This window comes from Ochlerotatus camptorhynchus, unplaced genomic scaffold (genome assembly GCF_037179485.1).
Source record: "Ochlerotatus camptorhynchus isolate MF236.1 unplaced genomic scaffold, CSIRO-AGI_Acam_v1.1 ptg000146l, whole genome shotgun sequence".
In the NCBI taxonomy this organism is placed as follows: domain Eukaryota; kingdom Metazoa; phylum Arthropoda; class Insecta; order Diptera; family Culicidae; genus Ochlerotatus; species Ochlerotatus camptorhynchus.
Genome location: NW_027040636.1, coordinates 175,621 through 189,444, shown reverse-complemented (window position 1 = coordinate 189,444; position 13,824 = coordinate 175,621). Strand labels below are relative to the sequence as shown.

Genomic DNA, 13,824 nt, shown 5'->3' with positions numbered 1-13,824 from the left:
TAGTAGTTTTCATCTATGTGATTTCTAATCTTCTATTCGCTGTTCCCTAGTTTGAAGTTAGTAAGACTAGGGTGCTGGTGCATGGTCATTATCGGGGTCACTGTTTAATTTTGTTGCTAAGGCATCCAATTTCGACTGACAAAGGGGCGCGCCTTTGATATATGATGCTCCATTTATGTGCATCATAGTGACAGAAATTTGCATTACTTTTTTTTAACTGTGTATAATACTATGAGAGGGAGAGAATGAGAAAAAATCAGGGAGAGAAAAAACCTAAAGAAAAGTCATTTTGATCAGATGTACCGTTTACACGTTCTGAATAAGTCCAATTTTTACATAAGAAGAAACATCTGGAAAAGTGACATTTTTTTAATGGTAAATACCATGCAAAGCTTCATTCAAATCGAAAAGAGTCATGTCGTACCGATTTGCTATTTGAGGTGAAAGTGCTTTAAAAGCTTTTAAAAATACACTCAATTCTGTACTACAAAAAAAAAAAAACGATTTGTTCGATTCATAAATAATGTCCTCTCATGAAGGGGGCAGAGTTCCCACTAATATGTGACAGTATGTCTAAGGGGTTGTCGATAAACTACGTAGTTAAATTTTGAGGGATTTTAGTAGAAAGTCACACCAGAGTCGTATACTTTTGCAAGCTGCCTCGTTGCCCCTAAACTGTTAACGTGTTTTATGAACAGTCCCTAATAACTTTGAGGGGATGCATCCAATTGTGGAGAGTATACATTTTTTAGATGATTTTTTCCGCTCCATATTGAGGTGAACGAACATCTGGTTAAATGGAGCTCCAGTTTACGGAGAAAAACGCTCCAGCGATGGTTGAAAGTTGTCCTTGATACAATTGAGTAATAGTTTCCACAATCTAAACAGATGTCGTCAGCTTTTGTTGTATGGAGATTTTCGAAAAATGGTATATTTTTTTTAAACCTTGCTTGAGAAAAATTCTACATTTTGTTCTTTTTAATAATAGTGACATTATGTAGACATGATATATCGGACGAATTGCACCATTATTGATATTTTTAATTAAAAGTTAATTTCGCCATACATTCTCAAGATGATGTTCTCCTGCTTATACGATTGAAGGTTGCTCGCCCTCTGGTTGTGAGTACTGTCAGAAGCAGCATGAATGTTAGACCTCTCCTTGAGTACTGTAGTATAGTCTGGGCTCCATATCAAGATACTCATATAAACCGCATTGAATCAGTTCAAAAACAGTTTCTATTATTTGCTCTAAGAAAGTTAGGCTGGACGAGTTTACCCTTACCTTCTTATGAGTCTCGATGTATGTTGATCAATTAGGATGCACTTGAAAAGCGAAGGCAGTTTGCAATGAAAGCTTTTATAAACGATATTGTAGCACAAAGAGTGAATGCCACAGAACCGAAATCTGTTTTATATTAACAACCAAAGAACAAACTGTGCCAGGAACTAGAGCCACGGGGAACAACGGGGTGGGCTTTCCACCATCCTCTTTTGTTAGCTTAGCTCACGACTCTTCCTCAGGTCGTATCTTGACAAAGAGTGAGATAGTGAGGCTGATCAGGGGGCAAATAACCTTCTACTTGGTCTTCTTTTAGGCACTATTTATTTAGGATATCACGTTACTTACGTATAACAGGGTGTGTGTGTGTGTGTGTGTGTGTGTGTGTGGGTGTGTGAATGGCCGGCTGGCGTGCTGGATCGGGGATCGCTGGGCGGATGATCTGATACTGGTTTCGGAATGACGCGATTTCGTGTCTCTCGACGCTCGCTTGGTTGACCGCTCCGACGGTCTAGACAGCGTTCGGTTGATCGCCAGTGATTGCGAGGAACTTCACGCCTTCTGGGGGGGTTGACCACTCAGACGGTCTAGAAAGCGTTCGGTGGCTCAACGCTGAACAGCGGAGACTTAAACTAAGGACAATGGGTCCTGATTCTTTGATTAACGCGTTCCTGAGGTTTTTTTTTCCACATTATTTAACTGGAAAGTCACTTCGGCTTGAATTGTTTGAACACTTGGACCTTGTCTGTGAATCTATCGATACTAGTCTGTGAACTATGCTCCAAACCTCCTTCGAGAAGAGCTGAAGTGGAAAAGAACTTGCCCATTCGATCTGACCCAGTAGTAACCTCCTATTTGACCATACTCCCTGTTTCCACCCGTCATACTTTTCATTTATTTCCCTCTTCTGTGATCCGATCCTGGTTGTGGTGTCTGTATGGGAAGTGTACCTTATGTTTAACAAATTGTGTTATGATAATTTTAATTTGACCGTTTCTTTGGAGTGGTATTTTTAATCTGTTCTGCTATTTTTTTTACATATTTTCCTTTGTTTTTAATAAATTAAGTTTTACAACATAGAACATTAGATAAATAAACAATAACTTTCGGCATAACCGTTAAATAAATAGATTAATATTATAGATAACTCAATAGCATATTGCTAGCAATAGTCGGCCTTGCTCGTTCATACTTAATAGCAGTATGGATTGCCGATACCTATACTCACTCTCATTGCTCAGTGCTGGTGATAAAGGGGAAAACTACCCAAACGGTAACAAATAAACATTATGAAACAATTGATTTAACAATGAACAAAAATGCTATTAAAAAACGTTTATTTTCGAGGTTAGTCAGAAATTAAAAAATAAAATAAAATTTATGTTAAGTGTTTTTTGTAACTTAAACTGGGCTACATTTGATTGACGATGAATAAATAAATAGAAACACTCAACAAAGCGCAATGTTTTAAAAAAGCACATCGTCTCAGAGAGTTGTTCCCGTATTTTTTTGCTATTGTTAATGTTTCCTTAATTTCTTTACTTGCAGATAGCTTTCAAATGAACATCTGACGGCATGGTTAAAATGGCCTCAACAGAAGAGCAGGATAGGAAAATAGTACTGGAGTTCTGCCACCTGTTGGAGAAGTCGAAACAGCTATTCAACGGGCTGCGCGATCTCCCCCAATACGGACATCGGCAGTGGCAGGCATACTTTGGGCGCACCTTCGACGTGTACACGAAGCTGTGGAAGTTTCAGCAGCAACATAGACTAGTCCTAGATTCTAAGTACGGATTAAAGCGATGGCAAATCGGTGAAATAGCTAGTAAAATTGGACAACTCTATTATCATTACTAGTAAGTTGGAGATCGTGGAAAAATCTCAACATGAGTGCTAAACACATACTTTTTCGATCCATCCACAGTCTTAGAACGAGTGAAACAAATTATCTCAATGAAGCATATTCGTTTTATTCGGCAATCAGAGGGCGTGCTTACTACTCCCGGGCAATCAAGGAGGACCGGCCGGATCTGATGGTTAAGAAATTACGTTACTACGCTAGATTTATTGTTGTTTGTTTACTGTTGAAAAAGATGAAGCTAGTGAGAGAATTAGTTATTGAATTAGAGCGACAAATACAGGAATACACGACAACGTGAGTCTTCACACATTCTTGAAGCGAAAATTGATCGTATTTCCATTGGATAATTTACCTTTTGCTTTCGATTTTAGCTATGAACCCGAGGATCAGCTCGAGTGGTCGCTCGTGTTGGACGAAATCAAGGGATTCATCAAAGCGGAAGCAGCAGTCGCTGTACTTCATGCAGACACGAATCCCATCGTATTGTCCCACAGGTTAGTCGGTTACCAGTGAGCAGTATGTAGTATAGATTAGGCCCGTGCTTCCGATTATTATTGTTCTTCTTCTCCTCTGTTTCTTCTCTTCTGTTGTGTTTTGTTTTCGTCTATTTTTTGTTTGTATTTTGCTTAGTTTACATATTTGTAGAATTTTGATGGCAGAAGTAAACTTTCCATTCAAAATTGATCTCGCAGATTCCCCTGATATAATCTATACCGTAAATGACCGAATACCTTACACAGCGTATTAATCGAGACATCTAGTTTATTATTACGTCTACTTTTAAACATAATAAATATGTGTGATGATTCAGAACGATACTAAAAGACTATGATAAAATGTACGTGCTATTCTGAGCATGGTAGGAAGTGATAATCATTTTTAAAAGTGAACTGAGTGTCCAGATTCTGAGTCCTTACGGTATACTACAAAAAATCAAAGGATTGTGATGTATTCATTTTCAGTATGGAGTATTTCATAATTAGGCCAAAAAAAAAATATAATTTCATACTCGACCTTCTCTAATTTGCATAAAAATTTGAATAATTGTGTGTCAATAGTTTGAGTGAAAATTCGGCCATTTTGAATCTTGTAAATAAAATTTCAAGATGGAGTATTCGATTTGAACAAATAATAAAAAATAATAATAATAATTAATGTGAATGATTATCCAGAACAATCAATTATATAAATTTTCAAGGAAATTGGATAAGGCCGTACCTGCAAATCGGTATTTTACGTGGAACTGGTTCCGTATGCCTCGTCTAATTTAACATAGGATAATTAACGTGAAATAAGACGAGATCATATTCCCGCGGATACAACGTAACGGGTGTTCAATAAAAAATGAAATTTTTTTCAGTCATATAGCTAGAATTTTTTTTTTTTTCAACGAATTCCGTATTTTCTATTAAAAACATAATGTTTATTCTTCAAAAAAACGTCAATGAATATTGGAGAAGGGGCCCTATTCTGATCCTACTTTATCAATTGCTGAAAGTAAATCCAAGATTCATCAACTGAATGGAAAGTTCTTAACGAAAGAGCAATTTGTGTAAAACAAATCAGAATGCCAACCCGGCTCACATTAACCGTAGCTACTGAGTTACCTGTTCTCGTATACGATCCCGTAGAGATCACATTCGTTCTGATTCAGGTAAATGTAGTTTAAATTTTAGAAACAAATTGACCCCAGAGAACAAACTACATTAGTTTAAAAAATTATCCTTCAGATAGGAGCAAGAATTAAACTCAGGATTGGAATAGGGAGTTCCATTTACAAAGCAATAGTCTCATATTCAGGGGCATAGCTACTGCATATTATCGCTCAGTTAAAAGTTTAATCTCTTGAAAATCATCTTTGAGACCTTTTCACAAAATACAGATCACAAAATAACAGAGGCAGAGCATACATTTGATAAGTTACGTCCCCGGAAATATGACTACCATGGTATAATATCGTACTCGTACTACGTGCTTCTGATAATATGTATAGCAATTTCATCAATTTATGAAGCATATAAATTCTGCAATGGAAAATTACTTCTGCCAATTATGCGTTTGACTTTGATTTGTTTTTTTATTAATGGAATCTATAAACAAATAAACTTTGCAACAAATGCTCCAAATCACAACAATATTAACTGGTGCCCTATCATCGAGAATTATTTTACATTGTCCACTAGATATCCATTGGAATGGCATATGATTGTTATACACTCAGAAAACTGGATGCATGATGTTCATAAGGATTGCATTATGAAGCTTGGAAAATAAGTTTACCAAGAACATACAATGCAAATTCATAAAAGGTTTACTAAATCCATCTTACTAATTCAAAACACTCTGTTGGGGCCAAAAGACTGCATTATGAGCATATAGCACTCCGTTTGGATTTTATAAAGCTGCCTTATGATTGATTATAATACCAAGCGGATTCACATATGCTTATATAAATCTAATATGCCAAGCGTTTATAGACGTGAGAACTACAGAAAAAATATGTTGTATTTACATACGCCGTCTTATTATTTTTAATTACGAATATAATCATGTTTGGACTACTATTTAGTTGCAGTATGAAATGCATGTACACTGAAACCTCCGTTTACGAAGTCTTTTTTTACGCAGTATTCAATTTACGTCCCTCTTTTTACGAAGTAAATCCCAAATAACGAGGTTTCATTTTACGAAGTAAATCCCAAATAACGAGGTTTTTTTTACGAAGTAAATTCCAAATAACGAGTTTTCTTTTTACGAAGTAAATTCCAAATAACGAGTTTTTTTTTGCGATTATGGGAATCTGGGAAAAACTATGAAATATCCCACATTATGGGTATCTTTGGAATCGGAGTGAGATGTAGGAACCGGAAACCCATGTCTGACGCCATTTGGAAATCCAAGATGGCGGCATCCGGTTCATGAAAAACTGAAAGATACTTTCAATACCCCACAATATGGGTATATTTGGAATCAGGGTGACGTGTAGGAACTGGAATTCTATGTTTGACGTCATCTTGAAATCCAAGATGGCAGCTTCCGGTTACAGAAAAACTTGGACATTCTGCCATATACAACACAAAATGGGTATTTTTGGAATCGGAGTGACGTGAAGGGACCGAAAATCGATGTCTGACCCCATTTTGAAATCCCAGATGGCGACTTCCGGTTTCAGAAAAACTTCGAAATTCTGTAAAATATCTCACAATATGGGTATTTTTGGAATCGGAGTGACGTATAGGAAACGGAAATCTATATCTGACGCCATTTTGAAATTCAAGTTGGCGATTTCCTTTTACAGAAAAACTTCGAAATTCTGTCAAATAGCCCACAATATGTGTATTTTTGGAATCGGAGTGACGTATAAGGAACGGAAATCAATGTCTGACGCCATTTTGAAATCCAAGATGGCGACTTCCGGTTGCATAAAAACTTGGAAATTCTGCCAAATACCCCACAATATGGGTATTTTTGGAATCAGGGTGATGTGCAGGGACCAGAAATCTATGTCTGACTCCATTTTGAAATCCAAGATGGCGGCTTCCGGTTACAGAAAAACTTGAAAATTCTGTCATATACACCACAATATGGGTATTTTTGGAATCAGGGTGATGTGCAGGGACCAGAAATCGATGTCTGACCCCATTTTGAAATCCAAGATGGCGACTTCCGGTTACAGAAAAACTTGGAAATTCTGCCAAATACTCCACAATATGGGTATTTTTGGAATCGGAGTGACGTGTAGGGACCGGAAATCGATATCTGATGCCATTTTGAAATCCAAGATGGCGACTTCCGGTTACAGAAAAACTTGGAAATTCTGCCAAATACCCCACAATATGGGTATTTTTGGAATCGGAGTGACGTGTAGGGACCAGAAATCGATGTCTGACGCCATTTTGAAATCCAAGATGGCGGCTTCCGGTATCATAATAACTTGGAAATTCTGTCAAATACCTCACAATATGGGTATTTTTGGAATCGGAGTGATGTGTAGGGACCAGAAATCGATGTCTGACGCCATTTTGAAATCCAAGATGGCGACTTCCGGTTACAGAAAAACTTGGAAATTCTGCCAAATACTCCACAATATGGGTATTTTTGGAATCGGAGTGACGTGTATGGACCCAAAATCGATGTCTGAAACCATTTTAAAATCCAAGATGGCGGCTTCCGGTTACAGAAAAACTTGGAAATTCTGCCAAATACTCCACAATATGGGTATTTTTGGAATCGGAGTGACGTGTAGGGACCGGATATCGATGTCTGACGCCATTTTGAAATCCAAGATGGCGACTTCCGGTTACAGAAAAACTTGGAAATTCTGCCAAATACCCCACAATATGGGTATTTTTGGAATCGGAGTGATGTGCAGGGACCAGAAATCAATATCTGACGCCATTTTGAAATCCAAGATGGTGGCTTCCGGTTACAGAAAAACTTGGACATTCTGCCAAATACCCCACAATATGGGTATTTTTGGAATCGGAGTGACGTGTAGGGACCAGAAATCGATGTCTGACGCCATTTTGAAATCCAAGATGGCGGCTTCCGGTATCATAATAACTTGGAAATTCTGTCAAATACCTCACAATATGGGTATTTTTGGAATCGGAGTGACGTGTAGGGACCAGAAATCGATGTCTGACGCCATTTTGAAATCCAAGATGGCGGCTTCCGGTTACAGAAAAACTTGGACATTCTGCCATATACAACACAATATGGGTATTTTTGGAATCGGAGTGATGTGTAGGGACCGGAAATCAATGTCTGACGCCATTTTGAAATCCAAGATGGCGGCTTCCGGTTACAGAAAAACTTGGACATTCTGCCAAATACCCCACAATATGGGTATTTTTGGAATCGGAGTGACGTGTAGGGACCAGAAATCGATGTCTGACGCCATTTTGAAATCCAAGATGGCGGCTTCCGGTATCATAATAACTTGGAAATTCTGTCAAATACCTCACAATATGGGTATTTTTGGAATCGGAGTGATGTGTAGGGACCGGAAATCGATGTCTGACGCCATTTTGAATTCCAAGATGGCGGCTTCCGGTAACATAAAAACTTGGAAATTCTGTCATATACCACACAATATGGGTATTTTGGAATCAGGGTGACGTGTAGAGACCGGAAATCAATATCTCACGCCATTTTGAAAAGATGGGGAAAAGTTCGCGAGTCATAGTGATTTTTTGCGAACTTTTCCATCACTGCTTACACGTCACTCCAATTAAAAAAAACACATATTGTGGGGCATATGACAGAATTTCCAAGCTTTTCTTTTACCGGAAGCCGCCATCTTGGATTTCAAAATGGCGTCAGACATTGATTTCCGGTCGCTACACTTCACTCCAATTCTTAAAATACCCATATTGTGGGGTTATTTAACATTATTTTTCTGTTTTTATGTAACTGGAAGCCACCATCTTGGATTTCAAAATGGCGTCAGACATTGATTTCCGGTCTCTACACGTCACTCCGATTCTAAAAATACCCATATTGTGGGGTATCTGGCAGAATGTCCAAGTTTTTCTGTAACCGGAAGCCGCCATCTTAGATTTTAAAATGACAACAGACATCGATTTCCGGTCCCTACACGTCACTCTGATTCCAAAAATACCCATATTGCGGAGTATTTGGCAGAATTTCCAAGTTTTTCTGTAACCGGAAGCCGCCATCTTGGATTTCAAAATGGCGTCAGACAACGATTTCCGGTCTCTACACGTCACCCTGATTCCAAAAATACCCATGTTGTGGGGTTATTTAACATTATTTTTCTGTTTTTATGTAACCGGAAGCCGCCATCTTGGATTGCAAAATGGCGTCAGACATTGATTTCCGGTCTCTACACGTCACTCCGATTCCAAAAATACCCATATTGCGGAGTATTTGGCAGAATTTCCAAGTTTTTCTGTAACCGGAAGCCGCCATCTTGGATTTCAAAATGGCGTCAGACAACGATTTCCGGTCTCTACACGTCACCCTGATTCCAAAAATACCCATATTGTGGGGTTATTTAACATTATTTTTCTGTTTTTATGTAACCGGAAGCCGCCATCTTGGATTTCAAAATGGCGTCAGACATTGATTTCCGGTCTCTACACGTCACTCCGATTCCAAAAATACCCATATTGTGGGGTATCTGGCAGAATGTCCAAGTTTTTCTGTAACCGGAAGTCGCCATCTTGGTTTTCAAAATGGCGTCAGACATCGATTTCCGGTCCCTACACATCACTCCGATTCCAAAAATACCCATATTGTGGGGTATTTGACAATATTTTGAAAAACCTCTTTTTACGAAGTAAATCCCAAATAACGAGTTTTCTTTTTACGAAGTAAATCCCAAATAACGAGGTTTTTTTTTACGCACTAATTCGATTTACGAACCCCCGTTTTGGTTCGTAAATGGAGGTTTCAGTGTACTCAAAACTCTCAACGGTGTATAACACGCATCGAAATCGATCGCCGCGGGCTATTGAGTAATTACGAGGCGGCAATGTTGCCCAGGAATACGCGCAGCAACTGGAAGCAGAACTACCAATGGATGAACAGTTTGGTGCAGCTACTTGGGGGCTGTCCATATACCAAGTGGGCATGCTTTGAACGGTTTTAGCTCTCTCCTCTTCACAGTCACCAATTTACATGTTTCAACATTTGTATGGACCGTGGACATTTTCCAACCCACTCCCCTAAACTGTCCACGTGGTATATGAAAAGTCCCTTATAAACATGGCAGTAGGGACATCCGAACTGCTATAGGCTCCGAAACGAAGAAATGGCTGGTTTGAGGGCAAATGCAGCAGTTAGTACAGGAGAAGAACTCAGCACGGGTGAGAATGCTGTAGTTCCGCCCGCAAGCGACTAGTGACAAAAGTCGGTTTTTCGTAGGAAGATGCTTTAACGATGGAACAGCTCTATCGATACTCGAAAGTTCTACAAGAACAACTTCACAACACGCGCAAAGGCTACGGTGAAATCTGCTTACGAACAAGTTTAAGGTGATCGAGAGGTGGAAGCAGTACTATGACAAACATCTTAACAGCGATATAGCAGAGAACGACGGTGGCATGGAGAGCACGCGAAACGAACAGAAGACGATAAATGCCCGGCTCAGGGCTCCAGGAAGTCGAGGAGGAGATCGGTTGTCTGAAGAACAAGAAAGCTACGAAATACCAAACGACTTATTAAAATACGATGATGAAGCATTGGCTAGAGTACTGCACTGGGTAATTACCAATTTTGGGAGGAAACAATATTATCGGAGGAGTGAACAGAAGGTATCGGTTGTTCAATATACGAAAAGGGCAACAAGTTGAATTGCTAGATCTAAAGGATGATCTCACTACTGAGCATACAAGATTCTTTCTCAAGTCCACCGCCGCATATCACCGACAGCTAGAGAGACCCTGGGGCAATACCAAGAACCACATTTTCACGAATCATCAGATTTTCTAGCTTCTTGGCTTCGCCGATGTAATCAGCAGCATGGTACGGAACTTAGAGACAATAATGGAAACTTACATCAGACTAAATGCTGATGGCAAGCGGATTGGACACGTCATTAGCGTATCGAAGACGAAATACACGAGAGGAAGAGGCTCAAGAGAAGAGAATCATCCTTCGGCCTGACGTCCTTCGGCCTGACGTTCTTCGGCCTGACGTCCTTCGGCCTGACGTCCTTCGGCCTGACGTCCTTCGGCCTGACGTCCTTCGGCCTGACGTCCTTCGGCCTGACGTCCTTCGGCCTGACGTCCTTCGGCCTGACGTCCTTCGGCCTGACGTCCTTCGGCCTGACGTCCTTCGGCCTGACGTCCTTCGGCCTGACGTCCTTCGGCCTGACGTCCTTCGGCCTGACGTCCTTCGGCCTGACGTCCTTCGGCCTGACGTCCTTCGGCCTGACGTCCTTCGGCCTGACGTCCTTCGGCCTGACGTCCTTCGGCCTGACGTCCTTCGGCCTGACGTCCTTCGGCCTGACGTCCTTCGGCCTGACGTCCTTCGGCCTGACGTCCTTCGGCCTGACGTCCTTCGGCCTGACGTCCTTCGGCCTGACGTCCTTCGGCCTGACGTCCTTCGGCCTGACGTCCTTCGGCCTGACGTCCTTCGGCCTGACGTCCTTCGGCCTGACGTCCTTCGGCCTGACGTCCTTCGGCCTGACGTCCTTCGGCCTGACGTCCTTCGGCCTGACGTCCTTCGGCCTGACGTCCTTCGGCCTGACGTCCTTCGGCCTGACGTCCTTCGGCCTGACGTCCTTCGGCCTAACGTCCTTCGGCCTAACGTCCTTCGGCCTAACGTCCTTTGGCCTAACATCCTTTGGCCTAACGTCCTTCGACCTAACATCCTTCGACCTAACGTCCTTCGACCTAACGTCCTTCGGCCTAAAGTCCTTCGACCTAACGCCCTTCGACCTAACGTCCTTCGACCTAACGGCCTTCGGCCTAACGACCTTCGGCCTTCGGCCTAACGACCTTCGGCCTAACGTGCGGTTGGTCACCATCTTGTGCGAATGAATTGAAATAAAAACAAATTAATTCCATACTCGACCTCCTTCGATTTTCATGAAACTTTTTGTTCAGTAGACAATAGACTGATGAATTGAACTTTTGAATCGACCTTCCCTGATTTGTATGAAACTTTGCGCAATTGTTTGTTATGGGCACATTTATGTTAAAATGCGGCCATTTTGGAAGTAAAATTCTAAAATGATATTTTTGAAATTTTTCATACAAATTTTGCACGGAAACAGTATTTTTGATCGAAATGACGTCAGAGACAAAGTGTTAAAGAAAAATAATGTCGTTCTTGGAAAAATTAACAAAAAAAATAGTGTTAAATTTATTTTGAGTTAAAATGCCATAAAAAAAAATAATTATCTTAAAATGTCAATACCAGATTTTTGAAAAATAAAAAAATAAAAGTAAAGCTTATCTTTTGAAACTTTTAAAACCACGGACACTTGCAAACTGAAAAAAAGTAGAACAGGAACTTGTGTTAAATTTTTAGTTTTAATTTAAATTTTTGTTAGTACTCTTTTTTGTATGTTTTTTTCACAGAAAATGAATTAAAATGTCTCAATCATTATAAGAGTATAAATTACTTAAAAACTTTTAACAAAAATTTCTAAAATTTTACCAAAAGTTCTTGTTTTACGATTATGGTAAATTTTTATGTGTCGATGATTTTAAACATTCTAATAGTTTGTATTTTTAATGGGATTAAAAAAATTGAAATCAGCGAGGATTTTGAGACATTTAGGTTTTTAATTTTTTTTTCATGAAATTACTAAAAACATTTTTGCATGATAAATCCAAAAGTGGCGGCTACTTGACCGTCGTCACAAATTCCAGCGCAGCAATTTTTTCGGTCATTACAGATTCTTGTTTAACCCATATGAATTTTTCCTATGTATTTGACCTGGCGAGTATCTTGCGGCTATCTTCACCTGCACGTTGTGACGGCCGCCATAATTTTATTTATTAAAAGACGCGCTATATATTTTTTCCCAGAAAAACTTTATTTTCATCTAAAACTTTGTCTCAGACGTCATTTCGATCAAAAATTGAAAATTTTACAAGATCTAAAAAGTCCAGCCCACAACAAATAATTATGCAAAGTTTCATGCTAATCGGAGAAGGTCATGTTTTTCCTATTCGTCAATTGGCGTTGAACTGCTCTGATGCTAAATTTAAAAGTTCGTGTTCAAATCGGGTCCTGGTTAGTCTCTTAAAATTTGAACTCGTTTGGTTAGAAACTGACTGTGCACAAACCATTTGAAGTTTGTATGAGAAAACGAAACTTTTTGTCGATTGCCTTCAGCCGTTTTCCATACCTCTGAGACAATGCCTGATAGCTATTCTTGTAGGATATTTTCTCAGCGGGGATATAGTGGCAAGCGTGATTGCCTCTCACCCCAGCAGGCCTGGGTTCGATTCCAGTCGGTGCCGCCGGAATGTTCTGAGGCATAACATGTTTGATCACGCCTTCCTTCGGAAGGGAAGTAAAGCCGTTGGTCTCCGGTTCATGAGTTGATGGATGGGTGTGGGAGCTGCCTCCCTGGCGTCGGTAGCATTGGTAGCATGGAAAACAAGATTGACGGAAAACAAAAGTTGAGTGAGTATGATCATCCGACGCCAACGTCAACGATGATTATTAAACTTTTATTATTATCTTAAATCGATAAGTGCTTTTGAAAGCATAAATACGTAGAAAATTGCACAGTTATAGTGTTTTAAAGCAAAACAATTCAGTGAATTATTAGAAAGATATGCAGTAGTTTCCATACACACTTCAAATGGATTGTGCTACATGAGCTGCTAACCAAATGGGTTCAAATTTTGGAAGGCAAATCAGGACCTGATTTTGAACCGTTTGAGCTCACTCCACAGTGCTTTCCAATTTTGCATCACTCTACTGCTCAGGTGTAGGAGTCACGTAAAAGGTTAATAGATTGTATGGAGTTTTGGCGAAGTACTAAATAGAGATTTTTAAAAGTTCCTAATATCGTTTTTTCGTTGGTTAAAGTTCCATATGCTAAGCCATTTAAATATGTGGTTGCTGCACACACATATTGCATCCGTTAGCGATACGTTGCAACATAGTGACAGTCAAATATATTGTCTAACTGGCAGATTTGCTGCCACGGATCACCAACGGAAGCAATGTGCGTGGGTTTCAACCGTAT

At 39.9% G+C, this 13,824-nt stretch overlaps 1 protein-coding gene across 2 annotated transcripts in view; it reads left to right on the top strand.

Moving 5' to 3' along the window:
* The window catches only part of LOC135700980 (protein SCAI), a 49,219-nt gene that overhangs the window by 14,466 nt on the left and 20,929 nt on the right, over window positions 1–13,824 (top strand). For both annotated transcript variants that reach the window (XM_065221672.1, XM_065221671.1), the window contains exons 2-4: window positions 2,831–3,138; window positions 3,207–3,437; window positions 3,515–3,637. In XM_065221672.1, the coding sequence (XP_065077744.1) occupies window positions 2,858–3,138; window positions 3,207–3,437; window positions 3,515–3,637 (635 nt within the window). In that variant the 5' untranslated portion in view covers window positions 2,831–2,857. The remainder of the gene's footprint in view (window positions 1–2,830; window positions 3,139–3,206; window positions 3,438–3,514; window positions 3,638–13,824) is intronic.